Source organism: Carettochelys insculpta, chromosome 2 (genome assembly GCF_033958435.1).
Source record: "Carettochelys insculpta isolate YL-2023 chromosome 2, ASM3395843v1, whole genome shotgun sequence".
NCBI lineage: Eukaryota > Metazoa > Chordata > Testudines > Carettochelyidae > Carettochelys > Carettochelys insculpta.
Window position 1 is genome coordinate 218,530,570 of NC_134138.1, and position 17,953 is coordinate 218,548,522.

Below are 17,953 nucleotides of genomic sequence, written 5' to 3' on the forward strand. Positions count from 1 at the left end.
TTACTTGCGCAAGCAACGGTTTTCGGATGATCACAGTTGCCTTGATACTCATGGCACTGGACGATGGAGACTGGGTTGCAGCACTAGACTTAAGAGATGCTTACTTTCATATAACAATCCACCCGGCACACAGACGCTTCCTCCGCTTCATGGTCGGCCAGGAGCGCTTCCAGCACAGGGTTCTTCCGTTTGGCCTCTCCTCGGCCCCCAGAGTCTTTACCAAAACCCTGGCAGTGGTGTCAGCCTACCTGCACAGACAGGGGGTGTTTATTTTTCCCATATCTGGGCGACTGCCTGCTAAAAGGGACCTCGAAGGCAGAGGTCTTATGCATGGTACGCGTGACAGCGGACACGTTTCTTCGCTGGGCCTAGTCATCAACTTCGCAAAGTCAAAGTCCGAACCCACACAATGTATAGACTTCATAGAGGCACGCATAAACTCTATCACAGCAAGGGTGTACCTACCCGACGCCCACTTCTGCGCAATCAGTTCGCTGGTGCAAGTCTTTACATACAACCCCACGGTGCCGGTCTTAACGTGCCTATGGCTGCTGGGCCACATGGCGGCAGCGACGTTTGTGGTACAGAATGCCAGGTTGCACATATCAAGCCTGTAGCATTGGCTGGTGAGCGTTTACAAACCAGCATCCCACACTGTCCACAGGGTGGTGTCGCCCACAACAGAGGTGCGCAGATCCTTGGCGTGGTGGGAAAACCCTGAGAATCTTCTAGTGGGGGTGCCTTTTCACCAACCACAAATTTCTATTTTTCTTACTGCCGACGCCTCCCACATGAGATGGGGAGCGCACATCGGCGACAAGGTAACACAAGGGCTATGGTCCCGTGCGGAACAGACACTGCACATGTCCATACTGGAGCTCAGAGCAGCGTTCAATGCCTGCAAACATTTTCGAGATTACCTACATGGCAAAGTAGTCTGGATTCAATACCGACAATACCTCCACTATGTTTCTACATTAATCGACAAGGAGGAGCACGATCCCGTGCCCTATGTGCGGAAGCACTCCGATTGTGGAATCGGTGCATCGCCAATAACATAACGTTGAAAGCCTTGTACTTGCCGGGCGCTCACAACTTGAATGCTGATCAGCTGAGCAGGCGCTTTGCAATCACGTATGAATGGCAGATCCACTCAGATCTGCTACAGCGCATTTTTCGTACATGGGGGTTTTCCCCAGATCGATCTGTTTGCCACCCAGTACAACAAAAAAAAAAAAAAGTGTCACCAGTACTGCTCCAGGGCAGGAGTGGGGCGGGGGTCCCTGGTCATGTTTTCATGGAATGGCTCCCTACTTTACGCGTTTCCCCTGCAGCGCTTATCCGCAAGGCCGTGCACAAAGCCAGAAGGGAGAGAGCTCGCATGATACTCATAGTCCCGCTTGGGATCGGCAGCAATGGTTTCCCTTGCTTCGGCGCATGTCGGACCGCCCACCGCTCCCTCTACCGGTGGCGCCGGACTTACTCACGCGGGCTCAAGGGTCCATAGTGCGCCCGCACCCTCAGGGTCTGCACCTACATGCATGGCTAATCCATGGCTCAGCTCCTTAAAGAGCACATGTACGGAGGGAGCACAACAAGTCCTGGAATGTAGCCAAAGGACCTCCACCAGGAGGACTTACAAGCACAAATGGACTCGTTTCACAGCCTGGTGTTCCGCCAAGCAGTTAGCTCCCCTTGACGTTCCTATACCTGTAATACTAGAATACTTATTGGACCTCGAGAGGCGGGCTTTCTCTATCCTCGCTAAAGGTCCACCTTGCCGCTATATCAGCCTTTCGTCATACGGAGGAAGGGCCCATGGTATTTGCCCATCCTGTCGTTACCAGGTTCTTGAAGGGGCTGGTAAACCTGTACCCCCCCCTCGGAAACCGCTTCCACTATCGTGGAATTTGGACTTGGTGCTCAGCACGCTATCGAGTCCACCTTTTTGACCCATTAGCCACTGTTCCCATACGTCTCCTTACGATAAAAACAACCTTCCTCCTTGCAACTACGTCAGCCCGCAGGGTGAGTGAGCTCGCGGCAGTGATGGCAACGCCACCCTGCACAGTATTCTCAAAGGAGGCGGTAACCTTAAGGCTGTACCCAGCCTTTGTTCCAAAAGTCTCTTCCGAGCCAATAGTTTTCCCCTCGTTTTACCCGAAGCCTCACAGCTCTGGCAAGGAGGCACGCCTGCATCTCCTAGATGTGAGGAGGGCGTTGGCCTTCTACACAGACAGAACTAAGTCCTTCTGGAAAACGGACAGGCTTCTAGTCTCTCTTGCTTCCGGGTCAAAAGGAGGAGGTCTCTCTTCCCGGAGAATCTCAAAGCACATTGTGTCCTGTATAAAAATGTGTTACGAGCTTCAAACTGCTCCTTTGCTGGCCCCGCCCAGGGCTCGCTCCACCAGGGCGGTGGCGGTGTCAACAGCCTTCTTCAAGGGCATCGCGTTAACAGACATCTGTAGAGCGGCGACCTGGTCATCCTATGACACCTTTGCCAAGCATTATGCCCTGCCTCAGGTATTCTGAGAGGATTCCCGTCTGTCGACAGCAGTCCTCTCAGGGGCAAGCTGCACATAAACTGATTACCCACCTCCTTACTTGGGTTACTGCTGGGTAGTCACCTATTGTGGAGCACCCACGGGGACCACTCGAAGAAGAAAGGGAAGTTACTCACCTGTAGTAACGATGGTTCTTCGAGATGTGTCCCCGTAGGTGCTCCACCACCTGCCCATCCTCCCCGCTTCGGATCTCTGTCTAGTGTTTTTCAGGAGCATCTGAGGCGGTTGGTCAAGGAACTGGCGGGGACTGGATTGTGCACACGGTCGGGGGCGTGCAGGGGGGCAGCGCACGCTGGCGCATGCGCGATCCAGGAGAAACTGTTGGAAGATTTCTGATCTGCGGCGCTGGGCGAGCCCGACACCTATTGTGGAGCACCCACGGGGACACATCTCGAAGAACCATCGTTACTATAGGTGAGTAACTTCCCTTTTCCCAACCTTAGAAGAGGATACTTCTGCAGATTCTCATCTCATCCAACATTGTGTACAACTCTTTTTTTAATCAGTCCAGAACGTCAGCTGAAAGGCAGTTACTGTCATGAAAATCACAAATAGCCATTGGCTTGTATTTAGCTAGAATGACATGACTTAGGAAAGAGAGAGGGTTTGAAGCAGGGCTGCTGAATGGCTTGGGGAAGAAATATCAACCAGTTTGAACGAAAGCTGTTCTTGTCTACTGTATGGTACCTGAATCTCACTGGATTCACTGTAGCAGACAGTGAGCTCATTTGTGTTAACTCCTAGTGTCATTGAGAGCCTGATCCCAAAACATAGATGGCAGGAAAGGGCCTGCCATTTTCCTAGGTGGGGAGCTTTCTTTACTGACTTATGAACCTTCTCTAGAGCAATGAATGGGTGAATATTTTGCATAACAATGTACTTGTTTCCCAGATTGACGGCCTGACCTTCAGGAGTGAAAACATCTATATCTTCCAGCCCATATTTGATTTCACTTACCTCTAGTTCAGGGTTTCTAAAGTTCTCAGGTTTTGGGGAGATTCTTTTTTTGAGGGGGTTGTTTTTCTTTTTTATGGGTTCATTGTTTAGAAGAGAACAGATGTGATATAACAAAAAATTAAAGGTAAAAATCACTTGGTGGACTCTAACAGATTTTTGGTGACAATAGCTGAGATGTTGAATACGTGCTCTGAACTGGTCACACTTTTAGGGTGCATTACTGGTCCTGACTCTCCATCAGTAGACACATCTTTGTTAGAGTCCTGCTAGTAGCTAATTAATGTCTTTCCTACGCATCGCTCATTGTGTTCTAGTCCTGCTGTCTACTGATGTAGACAGAGGAGGGGTTAAATGGAGAGTCTCCCTGTTCTTTCATACACATTGTTTTGTGATATCACTTGGGAAGCATCAGCCTGAGTTTGAAAGACTTGGGGTGTGGAACAGAGATCTGATATTTCTACAGGTTTGCTGGGAATGACAGAAAACAAAAAACAAAACAAAAAAGGGCGAACCTGTCTGCATTATTCTCTTAGGCTATCTTTACACTTCAGAGTTATATTGGTAACTCCACGTCTAGGAAACATGCCAGGTATTTTGAAATATTTTTTGAAATACCGGGTACGCTCTTTTCGCATCTCTCTACTTCTTGTTGTGGGGGGAGTTAAGGGATGCTTCGAAATAGCACAGTATTTCAAAGCTTGGTGCTGCGTAGGCAGCGCCAAATCACGAAATAGCCTAACATTTCAAAATTAACTCTAAATAGGATACACAATTTGCATAGCACAAATTGCATATCTTATTTCTAGTTAAGGGTACAGTGTAAACATAGCCTTATTGGCCACCACTACTGGGTACCCGGTGCTGCAATAGTCTGCATGGTTGAAGTGATACAACTCGCAAGATGCCGCTCATGTTTTTCCTGGGAGATTTAATCTCTTTGAATTCATAATACTCTGAAGAATGAATTTCGGAGACTTTTATTGCTTGAATAACAAAAACACATCATCTGGCGCACGATAGCGTCTCTCCTTTCCCCCTCAACCTGGTATTACTACTCTTTCTAGAGAGATGCATTCAAGCAATAATTCTAAAGGCTGATCATTCTACTGGAAAAAAATAAAATGTTTTTAATTATTGTGCCATTATTTGATACTCATTCTTTTGTCAAGCCTCTTTTCAGGGTTTGACTATGGCATCCCTCTAGTTAGGGATGCGAACAGTTTTTTCATATAAGATAAATCGCCAACAGCTTTTACAAGAAAAGAACCTTTTGTGTTGGTACATAGGAGGTTTGTGCATTTGTATATAATCAAGATTCTCTTTGGTTGGTTTTAGGTTGTTTTTTTTAAAAGGTGACATGATTTCAGAATGATGGTCTCTTTTAAACATATGAATTTTTTTTGCAGGCTCAAGGGAGAATCTATGGAAAACTTAAAGAAGAAAATTTCTTTGGACCTAAAGAAGAAGTGAAACTTGAGGCTCACATAAAAGTGCCGTCCTATGCTGCTGGTAGAGTTATTGGTAAAGGAGGCAAAACGGCAAGTACTTGAACAAAACCTAAACAGTGAGACATGAGAAGTCTGTCTGAAGGACATTCCAAATCCTCTCTAGTTAATTCACTTTTTTAACTCTTTACATGCGGATTTTAGCGTGGTAGGTGCTATTTAAACTGCTTTAGTTCTTTGGGTTTTTCCTCTCTACAGCCAGTAGTTCAGGTTGGACCAATATAATAGAATTAACACTTGCCAAAAAACACACAAAGGCACCAGTTACCTCCATGCAGGTGAACCACTGCACCTGCAGGGACCCGCTCGTAGGTTTCAGGATTTAAAGCGGAAATTCGGAATACATTCAGAATGACAAATTCCTAAGTAGAGGTCTTAGTCTGTAAAAATTTTTCTCGTTCCAGTAGTCCTTTTGACTTCAATTGGATCAGTTGCTTGACCTTCACAGGCTTTTATCCAATATGTGTCAAGCAGATGGAAAATTAAACGCAGCTGGGCAAAGCTTTCCTGTGTGAAATACACACAGATAATGGTGCTTTGGCTGTTGAGACATCATGTAACTACATAGAATTTCATACTGTTCTAGGAATGATACTCCTCTGCCTTGATCTGCTACTACTGCGTACAATTTAATTCTGTGAGGTGCTGAATATCCATGAGTCCTCCATAGATTAAGTCTACTAGTGACCACTGTGAACTAATCTGACCGTCTCAAAAGAAACGGCACAATTTTCACTGGCACATATCAATTCTGTGGCTCAGTGAGTCCTTGAAACCTACTGCTAGGAGGCAGGTGACTAGTCCCTGCTCTATCACTGTCCTTTCAGACCCAGTGGGAGCTGAGCTTGTGAGGCCTTCTTTAGGAATCCCAACAGGAACAGACATGGAAGAGAGCCATCTTTGAAGATGTGTGGATGTTTTGTAGAAACTTTTTCTTGGATGATGAGTCTGCAGCTGTCTATGGCTTAAAGTGTGCATTTTGCTCTGGTGTAATATGCACAGGTCTGTGCCCCATGGACTGAGAATTCCTATACTGAATTCATGGTATAATCTTTAGTTAGAGCAAACTAGCTAGATACTCTTAGAGCATTTGATGGCGTTTAGTTGCTGCTTGCCATCATTTTCACACTTAGCCAATACATTAAAACCTAAATGAAACAAGGAGAGAAGTGAAACTGTAATCTCCAGGACACTATAACATGTGGAAGTACATATGCTGTACTATATCTTTGGTTTCTTCAAATAATTGCCTATGTGTGTTCCAATAGGCGTGTTTGCGCACCACATGTATGATCATCGGAGAGTTCTCCCCTTCATGGTACTGCTCAGGCCAGCTGTGGGACCCCGGTGTGGTACCTTCAAGGCATGGTACATAAGACACTGCCGATGCCTCACCTGAGTTCCGTGTTTCTGCCTGTGACAGTTATTGGAGTCTCTTAGCGTCTTGCACTGCAAGTGCTTGCAGTATCCATTGTTAGTCTAGTTGTTAGAGTAAGTCGGTTCTAGTTAACATAGGTAGCAGCAACAGAGGGTGGGGGGAATATCCCCCCTCCACCGTGCAGTTCCCCTGTCCGGGCATGCTGCAGTCTCAGGGATTTGGCGTGTGAGAACTATGGGAAGCCTGTGCCCATGGGCAATCCACAGTGTTCCTGCCTTAAGTGCCTTAGTGAGTGTCACCAAACAAATAAGTGCCCTATTTACCAGAGCTTTGGCCTTGCACTAAAAAGGAAAGAGACCATAATCTGAGGCTTGTATTCATGGAGGCAACTCTTCATGCTCAACCCATGCCAGAGGTGACACCACCTCCTGAGGATGAGCAGAAGACTGGCCTTGATATGGGACCCTTTGGTGCCTCAGTGTCTTGAAGGACCCCCAGCACTGCTCCTCTGCAAGCGAGTTTGAGCTCACTGCACCATTCCCCCTTCCCAGGGCTGCATAACAAGACAGATAGAGAAGGGTCTCTGGACAAGCATGCTCATAGACACCCCAGTCGTGCGCTCTGTAAGGTGGGGCACTGTTGACTCAGGCCCCATCATGAAGTTTGAGTCTGGTGCTCCTCATCTCCTCTTGATCAGAAGGACTCTGTGGAGGTCGATCTTCTCTCCATGCTGGATACTTTTGAGGCCACCAGGGACTTGATCATCATCATGATGCAGTTGCCAGCTCAGCAGGACTCGGTTGTGGTGCCGTTGGTACCAGTACTGGACCTGGCCATGAAACCCCATTCTGTGGGGGCCCCAGCACTGGCACAGTGGCCAGCATTATCCGTAGTGGGATGTTATGGCACTGCTTGATATCACCAAGCTCTGATTCTCTGGTGCACCGCTGTGGCTGTGGATGCGTGTTCCCTGTAAGCTGAGTGCTTGCGCAGCTACCCAGGAGAGATTCAGATGCTGCCCAGCTGATTAGCAGAGTGCCAGCAGCATGCGTCTCTATTAGTGGTGTACATTGCGCTTTTTTTTTTTTAAAATGGAGCCACTACTCGGCCGACTCCCCTCACTGCCAGGGTTCCTGCAGCTGGGGCTGCCAGCAGGGCTCTGCACCCCAGCTGGCTCCCTGCTGCGGGGCTGCTGGAGATCTCTGTCCCCTGGCCAGGTCCCAGGGCTGGAGCTGCTGGCAGTGTTCCTCACCCCAGCTGCAGGACTGATGGGGTTTCCTCACCACCTGGCCGGGGATCCCAGCTGGGGCTGCCAAGGTGCCAACATGGCGTACCAGCCCATGCCTGTGCAATGAAAGCACTGTTGGTGCAGATCTGCACATACCCTGGTGAACATAAAATTTATTCGCCTCATGGAAACGGTTAGAAGGAACCTGGGTTGGGATCCAACTGCTTGTCGGACTTAGGAGAAGAGCCCTCAATGTCTAGGCGGAGCTGGCAGTGAGCCTGCTCCCGGCACTGTAGCCCTCAGGGCGCACCACTGCCGGTGGCACCCTGACAGCATCAGTGGCAATCACGAGTCCAGTGGCCTTTTTGGACCCCAGGAACCTACCACCAAGCACAGGGACCTCCTCCAGGGCCACATCATTGTTGTCAGCACTCTGCGCCCCCAAGGCGGCTGCCCTTGACAGATGCTGTTCTTTGGGGTTCCAGGAGTATGCAGATGCTTGCATGGCACCAAGCACACCACCGAGGTCATCTTGGGGGTGCAAGACCTGGCACCAAGAATCCGTCCCTCAGTGCATGTGGTACCAGCGCAAATCTTGACTTCGGTATTGGAGGTGTTGGTGTATTGAGTGGCACCAGACGCTTTCTGGGGCACTGGAAGTCCTTGTCCTGCAGGCTTGCTCATCCTGGGATGACTCCATTGCTGGTACCTCAGCCACCACACTCCTTGCATTGGATGTCAGAGATCCCTAGGACGTTCTAAGGTGGGTGGCTCTGAGGCTCAGACTGCAGGTGGAGGAGATCATTGAGGACACAGACGCTATGGTGGACATCTGAGAGCCCCTCCAGTGTTGCCCTCCCACTAATCAATACTACCCAAAACAATGTAAAGGTCTTGTGGCAAATTCCAGCATCTACATACCCCGTGGTCAGGGGTCTGCAACCTGTGGCTCCAGAGCAGTGTGTGGCTCTTTGTGGACTTCGTTGTGGCTCCAATGCTATAATTGCAAAGTAAAATAAAAAAAATTCACTTTTCATGAACAGTGAACATACAAAAGCCCCAAAATAAGCATCTCTCATCTAAATAACAAACTATATGTGATCTCAAAACATTGGATGACTTTACCTAGTGCCCTGCTTGTCCCTCTTCTGCTGTGCCTGGGCCCAGATTCCTTCAGACCACTGGGTCCTGAGCACAGAGAAGGTGGGATATTCTATCCAATTCCACTGCCTCTTGCTTGCTTGTCCCCCTTCACTAGCATCTTCTCTTGCAGGAGGTGCAAGTGCTCCTTGCGCTGGGCACCATAAAGGAGGCTCCCAAACAGTTCTAGCCACTGGATCCAGGGAACTGGTATGCTGCCTCTGACTCGAAGGACTCATACTTCCATGTCTCTGATATCCCAGCTCAGAGGTGGTTCCTCAGGTTTCTGGTCAGGACCAGCACTATCTATGTATGGTGCTCTTGTTTGGCCTTTCCACAGCTTCCCTCATCTTCCCTGCCCTGGGTATTCGCAAAACCCATGGCGATCATGGCAGTCTTCCTCAGGAAGCGCAGGGTACGCTTTTTCCCATATGCGGACAACTGACTGATTTAGGACAAGTCCAGGCAACAGGTTCTGTCAGTCAGGGCCTTGGCCTGGGTTGTCTTTGTAGGCCCAGGTCTCCTCCTGAATGAGCCTAAGTCCTCCCTGGTTCTGACCCAAAGAACAGATTTAACTGGGGCTCTCTTGGACTCACCATGGTGACAGCCTCACTGTCTAAGGGCTGCTTCCAGAAAATGTCAGACCACCTCCTCTCCCTTTAGCAGTTCCCTGCTATGCAGCATGGACTTGGGTGAGACTCTTGGGTCACATGGTGGCCTGCCCTTACGTGGGTCAGTGGGCCAGACTCTGACTATGCTCACTACAGTCATGGCTAGCAGAGATCTAAAGGTCCAACAAGCGCTCCATACACAGACTGGTAACCCTCCCAACCCACCTCCTCCAGTCCTTGTCTTGGTGCAAGCAGGGGGTGCCCTTTGTCCAACCACAGTCCATGCTCACCTTCACCACAGCTGCTTTGGAGATGGGATAAGGGAGGCTCACCTAGACACACTCAGAACTCAGGGCAGGAGGGCCGAGACAAGGCTTTCCCTTCTCGTTGTTATCAGGGGGCTGCAAGCAGTGCACCTAACATGACAGGTTCCTTCCCCAGCTGCAGGACAGTGCGTCTCTGTACTGACAGTACTACGACAATGGTACGTATAAACAAACAGGGTGGTGTTTGTTCCTCTCCCCTATGCCAAAAAGCCCTGCTCCTGTGGGACTTCTGCCTATGCCATCACCTCCACCTGTACATGTGTCGTGTCTACCTGGGGTGCAGAATGCTCTGACCACCTCAGCAGCTCATGCAGCATCCGTGAATGGTCTCTCCAGCAGGACATTACCTTGTCCATTTTCCACTTGTGAGGTCATCCCCAGGTGGACCTGTTAGGGACCAGAAGCAACCACAAGTGTCACTTGCCCTGCTCCTTTCAAAATCACAGCTCTGGGTCCCTGGCATACACCTTTCACCTGTCCTGGTCAGGCTGCCGCCTCTATCCCTTCTCGCCGTTCACTCTCATACACAAAGTCCTACTCAAAGTTCGCAGGACAAAGTGTCCATCATACTGGTGACTGGTGTGGCCCTGGCTCACCATACTCCTGACCCTTTTGGAGGACAAGCTACTAGACTTGCCTCTGCTCCTGGATCTGATCGCTCAGGACTGCAGCTGCCTTCAGTACCCCAACCTGGAGTCATTCCATCTTGTACCATGGATGCTCCCTGGTTAACAAAACTCAAGCAGCAGTGCTTGGACCCCATTTTTGAGGCACTCTTGGGAAGCCATAAGTCTACCCAGGCAACATATATAACAAAGCGGAAACTCTGGCCCACGCCTCAGGGAGTCCCCCACAGCCAAGCCTCTACCCATCCCAGTGGTACTTGACTAGCTTCTGTACCTGAAGCACCAGGGCCTAGCTGTCTCGTCTTTTAGGGTCCGCATTGCCCTCATATCCACCTTTCACCCAGGAGAAGAGGGTGAATGAATTTTTGGAAACTCTGTGATGGGGAGGTTCCTGAAAGGTTTAGACAGGTGATATTCTCAGGCCAAGGATCTGATTCCTCCCTGGGACCTGAACTTGGTCCTCTCTAAGCTTATGAATCCTCTGTTCAAGCTTCTGCCAACCTGCCCCTTATTGTATCTCTCCTGAAAGATGGCCTTCCTAGAGCCCATGACCTTGGTCAGGAGGGTCTCTGAGCTTTGGGCTCTCACTTTGGAGCCACCTTACATGGTCATCTTGAAAACACTTACGGGTTAGGTGTTTCTGCCAAAGGTAATTCTCAGTTTCATATGAACCAAAGACATTAGTCTGGCAGCGTTCTTTCATAATCCCCATGCCACCCATTGGGAAAGGGCATCCACTCCCTGGATGTTAGACGTGCCCTGGTATTTTCCATTGATCACACAAAACCATTTTGTAAATCAACCTAACCGGAGCAGAGAGGATGAAAGGCCTCCCCGTATCAGCCCAGCACCTTTCATCATGGATCATATTCTTCATTTAGGTCTGCTACAACCTAGCCATGCTCCTGACATGGGCACTAACAGCCCATTCCATGAGGGCAGGGACTGCTTCTTCAGTGTTCCTTGTGCAAGTCCATATCGAGGAGATCTGTAGGGCAGACACATGGTCATCTATCCACACCTTCGTGTCTCACTATGCCAGCAGGCATAGTTGCAGCTTTCAGCAGGGCAATCCTGCAGCCAGGTCTCCTCTGGTCCCTCCTCCAGGAAAACTGCTGGTGAGTCGCCTGCTGGAATGCACATGAGCCATCTCCCAAAGGAGAAAAAATGATTACCTACCTTTCATAACTGTTCTTTGAGATGTGTTGCTCATGTCCATTCCGGATCCCGCTCTCCCTCCCCTCTATCAGAATAATGGGACAAGAAGGAACTGAAAGGAGGTGGGGTGAGCAGTGCCTTATATACACCTGCCCTACATACATATTTGAAGGCCCCAAGCCAGGGAGCTCCAGAGCCCACCCACCATGTACTGCTAAGGGAAAAATTATCTGGCAGTCGTGCACATGGCACATGCATGCACCTATGGGAATGGAGGTGAGCAATGCATCTCCAAGAACTAATTTCAAAAAGTAGGTGAATTAACTGGTTTTTCTGTCTTCTTGGGCTATGTGTTTAACCTATCCTCTGTTTCCACCCTCAAGAAAAAAGAAAACAGTAATAGGTAATTTAGGAGTCTTCATTCTTTGCTTATGTATGCTGCTAATATACTAAGTTATTTACCGCTCTCTTTACATTGAACTCTTGGCTTTGTGTGTTTGGTGGGGGAGAAAAATGCTTTTTCGTAAGCACATGTGCATTTAAGATGATTTCTAGTTGTATTGGTGCATTTTTTCCATTCAGATGGCCAAGGATTCTTTTAAATTCTCATGAATTAAAGATGGCTGCATTTTGCAGATATTTATTCGTTTGTTTGTTTATAGGTAAATGAGCTTCAGAATTTGACAAGTGCAGAAGTTGTTGTTCCTCGTGACCAGACACCTGACGAAAATGATCAGGTTGTTGTGAAAATAACTGGCCATTTCTATGCATGCCAGGTAAATAGGTTTCTTTGGTGGAAGTTGTAATTGAGTTTGAATCAATTTTTGTACCTCATCTAAATGTATCCAAGAAGCTTAGGTTTACCCACGCCACACTGATTCCCTCCAAGGAATAGTTGCCACTAGAGTAGACCCTGAAAGACACAAATACCAGAGTTCTGGATTTATTGGTTAACTGGATGTCATCTGGAACCAGAAGTAATTTGGCAGCAGCAGAGATGCACCAAAAAAAAGGAGTTGGAGGGATACTTGACAGCTTTGGGGCTTTAGCCCTGGAGTGCCAAACTTTCAGCCAGGATGGGGGAGGTGGGGTTTTATGACCCTTGTGAGCACCAGGACTCAGGGCTTTAGATGTGGAGGCTGCACTGGGCTTCAGCTGCCAGGGAGATGAGGGGAGTGCTGATCGAGGCCTGTGTTTAGTCATTTTTCTAGTTTTTAATAACTTTGTGAAAACTCTGCGTACTTCCTTCAATGTGGTTTTTCCTTTATGTAATTATTTGCTTATTTGTATTGTGGTAGCTTCTCGGGGTCCCCACTATGGCCCCAGGGTGCGAGGCACTTTATACAAGGCAGTAGTAACAAAAAGAAGAGGGAAATTATGGCCCCTAGCAGTTCGCACTCCGTACGTAGAGCTCGACATGGATACAGTTTGTCTCCGCATCCAGCCGGTGATACTCAAGCCATTTTTGTGGCTATCTGCAGATTTTCAGGGCCCTACTCACAGCTCACTATGCACCACTAACGTAGGGTTGTGCCAAGCCCCTGATTCCCAGCCTCCCTCCTCTTTTCTCTGGAGACCAACTGCCCTGTCACTTGCTCTGGCCCCTGCAACATCCTCGTCCCCCACTAGGCAGGGAGGGTACAGTCCTGGGCCCTTGTGTGCAGCGCTCACGTGCCCCTGTGGTGGTGCATGCTGCTGCTGCAAGGACAGAAGTGGCAACAGCTAATCTCCCGCAGTGCTTCCCATTGCCCCCTGCTTGTTCAAAGTACAATGACACATCATTCCAAACAGCCTATGGCTCACTGCACAGGAGCAGCATCGTGCTCCCATCTGGAAGTTGTACTTCTCCTCCTCCAGCTAAGCAAGCTGGGGACTCCCAGAATGCTAGCAGGCCGTTTCCACCTCAGGCGTGATAGAGAGCCAAGCTGGAGCTAGGCACCACTTGGTTGGCACAGGCCTGGCTGGCTCCCTACCTGGCAACGCATGCCTCCCAGGAAGTGGTTACATGCACCTTGGCCAAGAGGGCTCCTAACTGGGGAGGAGGGGGTGGGACAATCACGTGGCATCTTTGTGCTGCTGCTGCCCCACACCGACTGCCGTCTCCACAGTTCCCATTGACCAGGAACTGCAGCCAGTGGGACCACAGGAGCAGTGCCTGTGGGCAGAGAAGCCAGGGGACATGTGGCCACTTCAGGGGAGCTGCCCAAGGTGAGCTCTGTCCACACCCCATCCTGCTGCCCCAGTTCAGAACCCCTTCCGGAACCTGCACTCGGAACTCCCTCCTGCGTCCTGACTCCTACCCACACTCTGAACCCTGTGGCTTCAGCCTTGAGCCCCTTCCTACCCCTGAAATCCTCAGCCAGGTCCCTCACCCTGTGCCCCAGCCTGGCTCCCCCTTCAGCACCCTAAAACCCTCATTTCAGGCTCCAGGCTGGAGTTTGCACACTTACTGCAGAGTCTGTAACGCCCCCACACACTCCAAATGTCCTGGCCCAGGCTGGAATCCCCTACTGCACCTCAAACCTTTCATTGCCAGATCCATCCCAGAGCCCATGCCCCCTCCTACACCCCAACCCTTGCCAGGAGATTCTAGTTCTGTTCTAGAGCCCCCACGTTCAGCTACACCCTGCGCCCCCTCAGCACTCCAAGCCCCTATCCAGCTTGGTGAAGATCAGTGAGTGAGGGTGGGTGACAGAGGGAGTGGGGTGGAATGAGTGTGGGGAGGGCAGGCCAGGGTGTTTGCTTTTGTGCACTTAGAAAGTTGGGAACCCTAGGTGCAGCCTGAGGGCTGGACGATAGCCGCTCTGTTTGGGTGAGAGTGTGACACAGTCAGAGCTCTGTTCCACCCCTTGCACCTCACCCCTGCCCATCTTCTGGATCCCTTACACCTCCTGTGGTTGGGCCCAGGCTGGCACATCTATCTTGCCCCATCCTATTCATTGTTGGAAGATTGCTAGAACCCTGTATGGATGCAAAATTTGTATCTTTGTGCAAGCCACGAGCTGTGAAATGGCCTGCAGATACCCATGGGTTTGCAGGGTTCTATGTATAGGATAAGAGACAACAGAAACACACAACAAACAAATCATGGTGAGAGGAGAAAAAGGACAACATTAACAATGAAACAAGCAAGTCTAGTGTAAGAAGTTGCAGGTGCAGCATAGCAACAGTCTCTTCTTTTTGTCTCCTGCAGCTTGCCCAGAGAAAAATTCAGGAAATACTGGCTCAGGTAAGAAGGCAGCAGCAACAGCAAAAAACAGCGCAAAGTGGACAGCCTCAGCCAAGACGAAAATAAAGGTTTAGGAAATGGCCCATCAGAGACAGATGCCAGACCAAAGACAGACTGTGTAACAGACAGGTTTTGAACACCTGTTGGAGTTATATGCAGAAGCTTCACCAAGCCAGTCACCTGTTTGAGGACCAGGCAACCATTGAACGCTGTCTCTGAGAATGTATTCTTTAGGCTCTCTCAAACTTTTGAAACCCAGCTTTAAAATACAGACCCCTTCACTTCCCTTTTGTTCTATTCTCACAATTTAACATAAACTTGTTAGTCTTTTTTATTGTTCTTATTATTCCCCAGCAATTTTAGAACTTGGTTTAATGAAGCTTCCTCTTCTGAGTTCACTGGTTTAAAAAAAAAGAAAAGGCATTGCTCATACAGGTCCAGTTGTAAAAGACAAACAATTGGAGGGTGGGTTCAGTGGGTGGGGCAGGGATAGAGCAAGGGTATTGACAAGAGTTTAAGTGTTAGTACCAATGTTAAACAAGTGGCATTTTTTTAAAAATTTGGTTGCGTTTTTACATAACACTGCCATGAATAACCTAAGGGAAGTGTTGAATGGTGTTGGCCAGGGCATAAAAAGATAAATATGCATTTTACTAAACTACCTCAGGCATTTAGTACCTCAATGAGAAATTGTTCCTTTTTGCGCTTTTTTTTTGTATACTTTATAAAGCTAATAGCTCTTGAGCATTTTATTTTTTTAAAAAAAAATTAAAATTTGATCAGCCACCAGCCAGGAGTACTACAAAATTATTGGGGATGGGGGTAGGGTAAGGGGATATAGTAGAATACTTCTAGCTGCTGGCTGATGGGAGTAAGATGGGAAAAAAAAGTATAACCTCAGATTTTCTGAGTGTGTTTCAACACCATCATTTGTTTAAAAAAAATTCAGTGAATGTTCAAAAGATAGCAAAGGATGCCAACATTCTGATAGCAGCAATGCCGTTTATTTTTCTTTTAAGATGGGATGAAAAAGTTTGACGGTACTTTTTTGGGAACAGAACAAGGAAGTGATGGCAAGAGGCTGGGGTTGAAGGAAAAATTAGGAGACTGAATTTTTTTTATTATTTTTGTGCTACTTTGATTGAATGCATGAACCCTTTGTGCCTTTGACCATCACTACCTAATAATGCTACATTTAAACATTTGCAGCCCATTTGGACTTTGCCATCCTGTTCAAAGAGCAAGCTTCATCTTCAGTTTGATAGAATACTTGATCTGCTGGATCAGTTTTGAGGCCATATAGGGTCTCGGCTTCCTGCAGATCGCATCATCCTGCTTTCAGTTACCACGATGGGGGAAGGTCAAACGCTGTTTGATCGCATTTAAAGATAACGAAAGGCTAAGTTTACATATCCAGCCGCTGTTTATGGGCCACACTAAGCCACTTGGAAGGTTTTTAAATGATATAAAAACAACCTCTAGTCTGGCTTATAGAGATGCAGCAGGATTTATGCACATTCTGCACCCAACCATTCAAGAGAGGAGAAAAAAATTGTCAAAAGGCAGGGATAACAGGAAAGCTACCAAATTTTTTAATTTCAGAATGTAATTTGAATAATGATTGTGGTAATATTAGACCTTCAAGTTTCTACAATAAACTTCAGTCTACCTCAGTTTTAAAGATGTGGCGACACATGGTGCATAAAGACTGCTGTGTGTGTGCGCGTGCGCGCCCATATGTGTGTGGTCTACAGAGCCATGCTATTACCTCTGAACCTTTTTTTTTTTTTGTGTGTGTGATGTTTTTGTGCATGAGATGATCAGAATCACCATGCTGCACTGACTTGAGGGGCACAACTAGCAAAAACATTTGTTTCATCATTTTGTTGATCTACCTCTTAGATTCATATTGAAATAGAGGCATTTCTCATAGAATAGATAATTTTCCCAAAGATCATTGTTGTACAGATTAGATAATTTTTGAAAATGGTCTGATGTGTTTTTTCCTGCATCTCTTCTTTACTAATTGGTTTAAAAACCACAAACTTATGTTGTAGTTTTAGCAGAGAAAAATGAAGATTTCTTTTTCCTTTTTTGACAGTGACCATCTAGTCTTTAGGAGGATTTCTTCTTGCAATGAATTTAAAGTTACTGAAGTATAAAAGGTCATAACATTCTAATTTCTGTTGAGGCTTAAGTCTAAGTCCAACCCTTTTTTTCTTAACGTTTGAGAAGGATTTGACTTTATTTTCCATACAAGTTATTTTACAACTAGGCAATGCATTTACAACTGCTGATTTAAATACTGTCATCTCTCTAAAATTTCTATACTTAGTGTGGTAAATCATGTTTTTATTTTCAATTGAGACTTGGTAATTTGGAGTATTTGGGAATAGCTAGAAAGTAAATACTGTAAATTATTTCAATATCCGCAAAGTATGGATCATTTTTCATCTGTAATGTGCCCCCCAACGCAGCTCCACTTGCCAGATGCCTCTGAATGGAATAAAGAGTTTAACTCCTATCTTCAGACATAATTGTGTGAGTTTTATTTTTTAAACTAAAGATGTGATGTGACTTGTGCAGGCATTTAACTTTGCTCTAATGATCAGGTTTTTTATGGCTTTGTCATTTTTATTAATAAACTCTGCAGCAGTTCACAGGTATTCCCCAACCTTTAGGGCAGCCAACAGTCTGATGCAGCCAGAACTTTTCACATGGCTGGCCCCAGCACCAGCATTCGTGTGTGTGGTTTGTAATTTTTTTCTTCTTTCCTCCCCTATATAAATATTATACTGCCCACAGTACATCTAATTAATGGCTTCATTCTTAGTGTGGGGGAATTTCATTCTGGGTTCCCTAGATCTTTTTGGAAAGGCTCCGTGCCTGCCTCTCATACCCAAGTGCATGAATGTCAACAAGTATTTGAACAACCCTTAGGAAGGAGATCAGGATTGTCCACTTGGAGTTAGACATCTTATTGGCAGCTGCCATTTGGGCTGCTGTTCTACTTTGACCCTCTTATTGTGAACAAGACATACAAACACCACCGTTTGGCTGGCAGATGGAATTGGTGATGCTTGTGTGCAAAAGTGGCAAGCTACAGCCCATTCTTCTCCTCCCACCAGTTTCTGTGAGGTCATACCTACCCCTGATACTTAAGCTTAATTCCTGGTAATACTGATGGAGAATTAACAAGTGATTTTTTGTTTGTGTGCATGAGAGAATAAA

The 17,953-nt window shown here is 47.4% G+C and overlaps 1 protein-coding gene across 1 annotated transcript in view; it reads left to right on the forward strand.

Annotated features, from left to right (window-relative positions):
• IGF2BP3 (insulin like growth factor 2 mRNA binding protein 3) overlaps positions 1-17,397 on the forward strand; it is a 187,652-nt gene extending 170,255 nt beyond the window's left edge. The window contains exons 13-15 of the mRNA XM_074984636.1: positions 4,928-5,059; positions 12,156-12,269; positions 14,687-17,397. Coding sequence (XP_074840737.1) covers positions 4,928-5,059; positions 12,156-12,269; positions 14,687-14,788 — 348 coding nt within the window. The 3' untranslated portion in view covers positions 14,789-17,397. The remainder of the gene's footprint in view (positions 1-4,927; positions 5,060-12,155; positions 12,270-14,686) is intronic.
• The last annotated feature ends 556 nt before the right edge of the window (positions 17,398-17,953 follow it).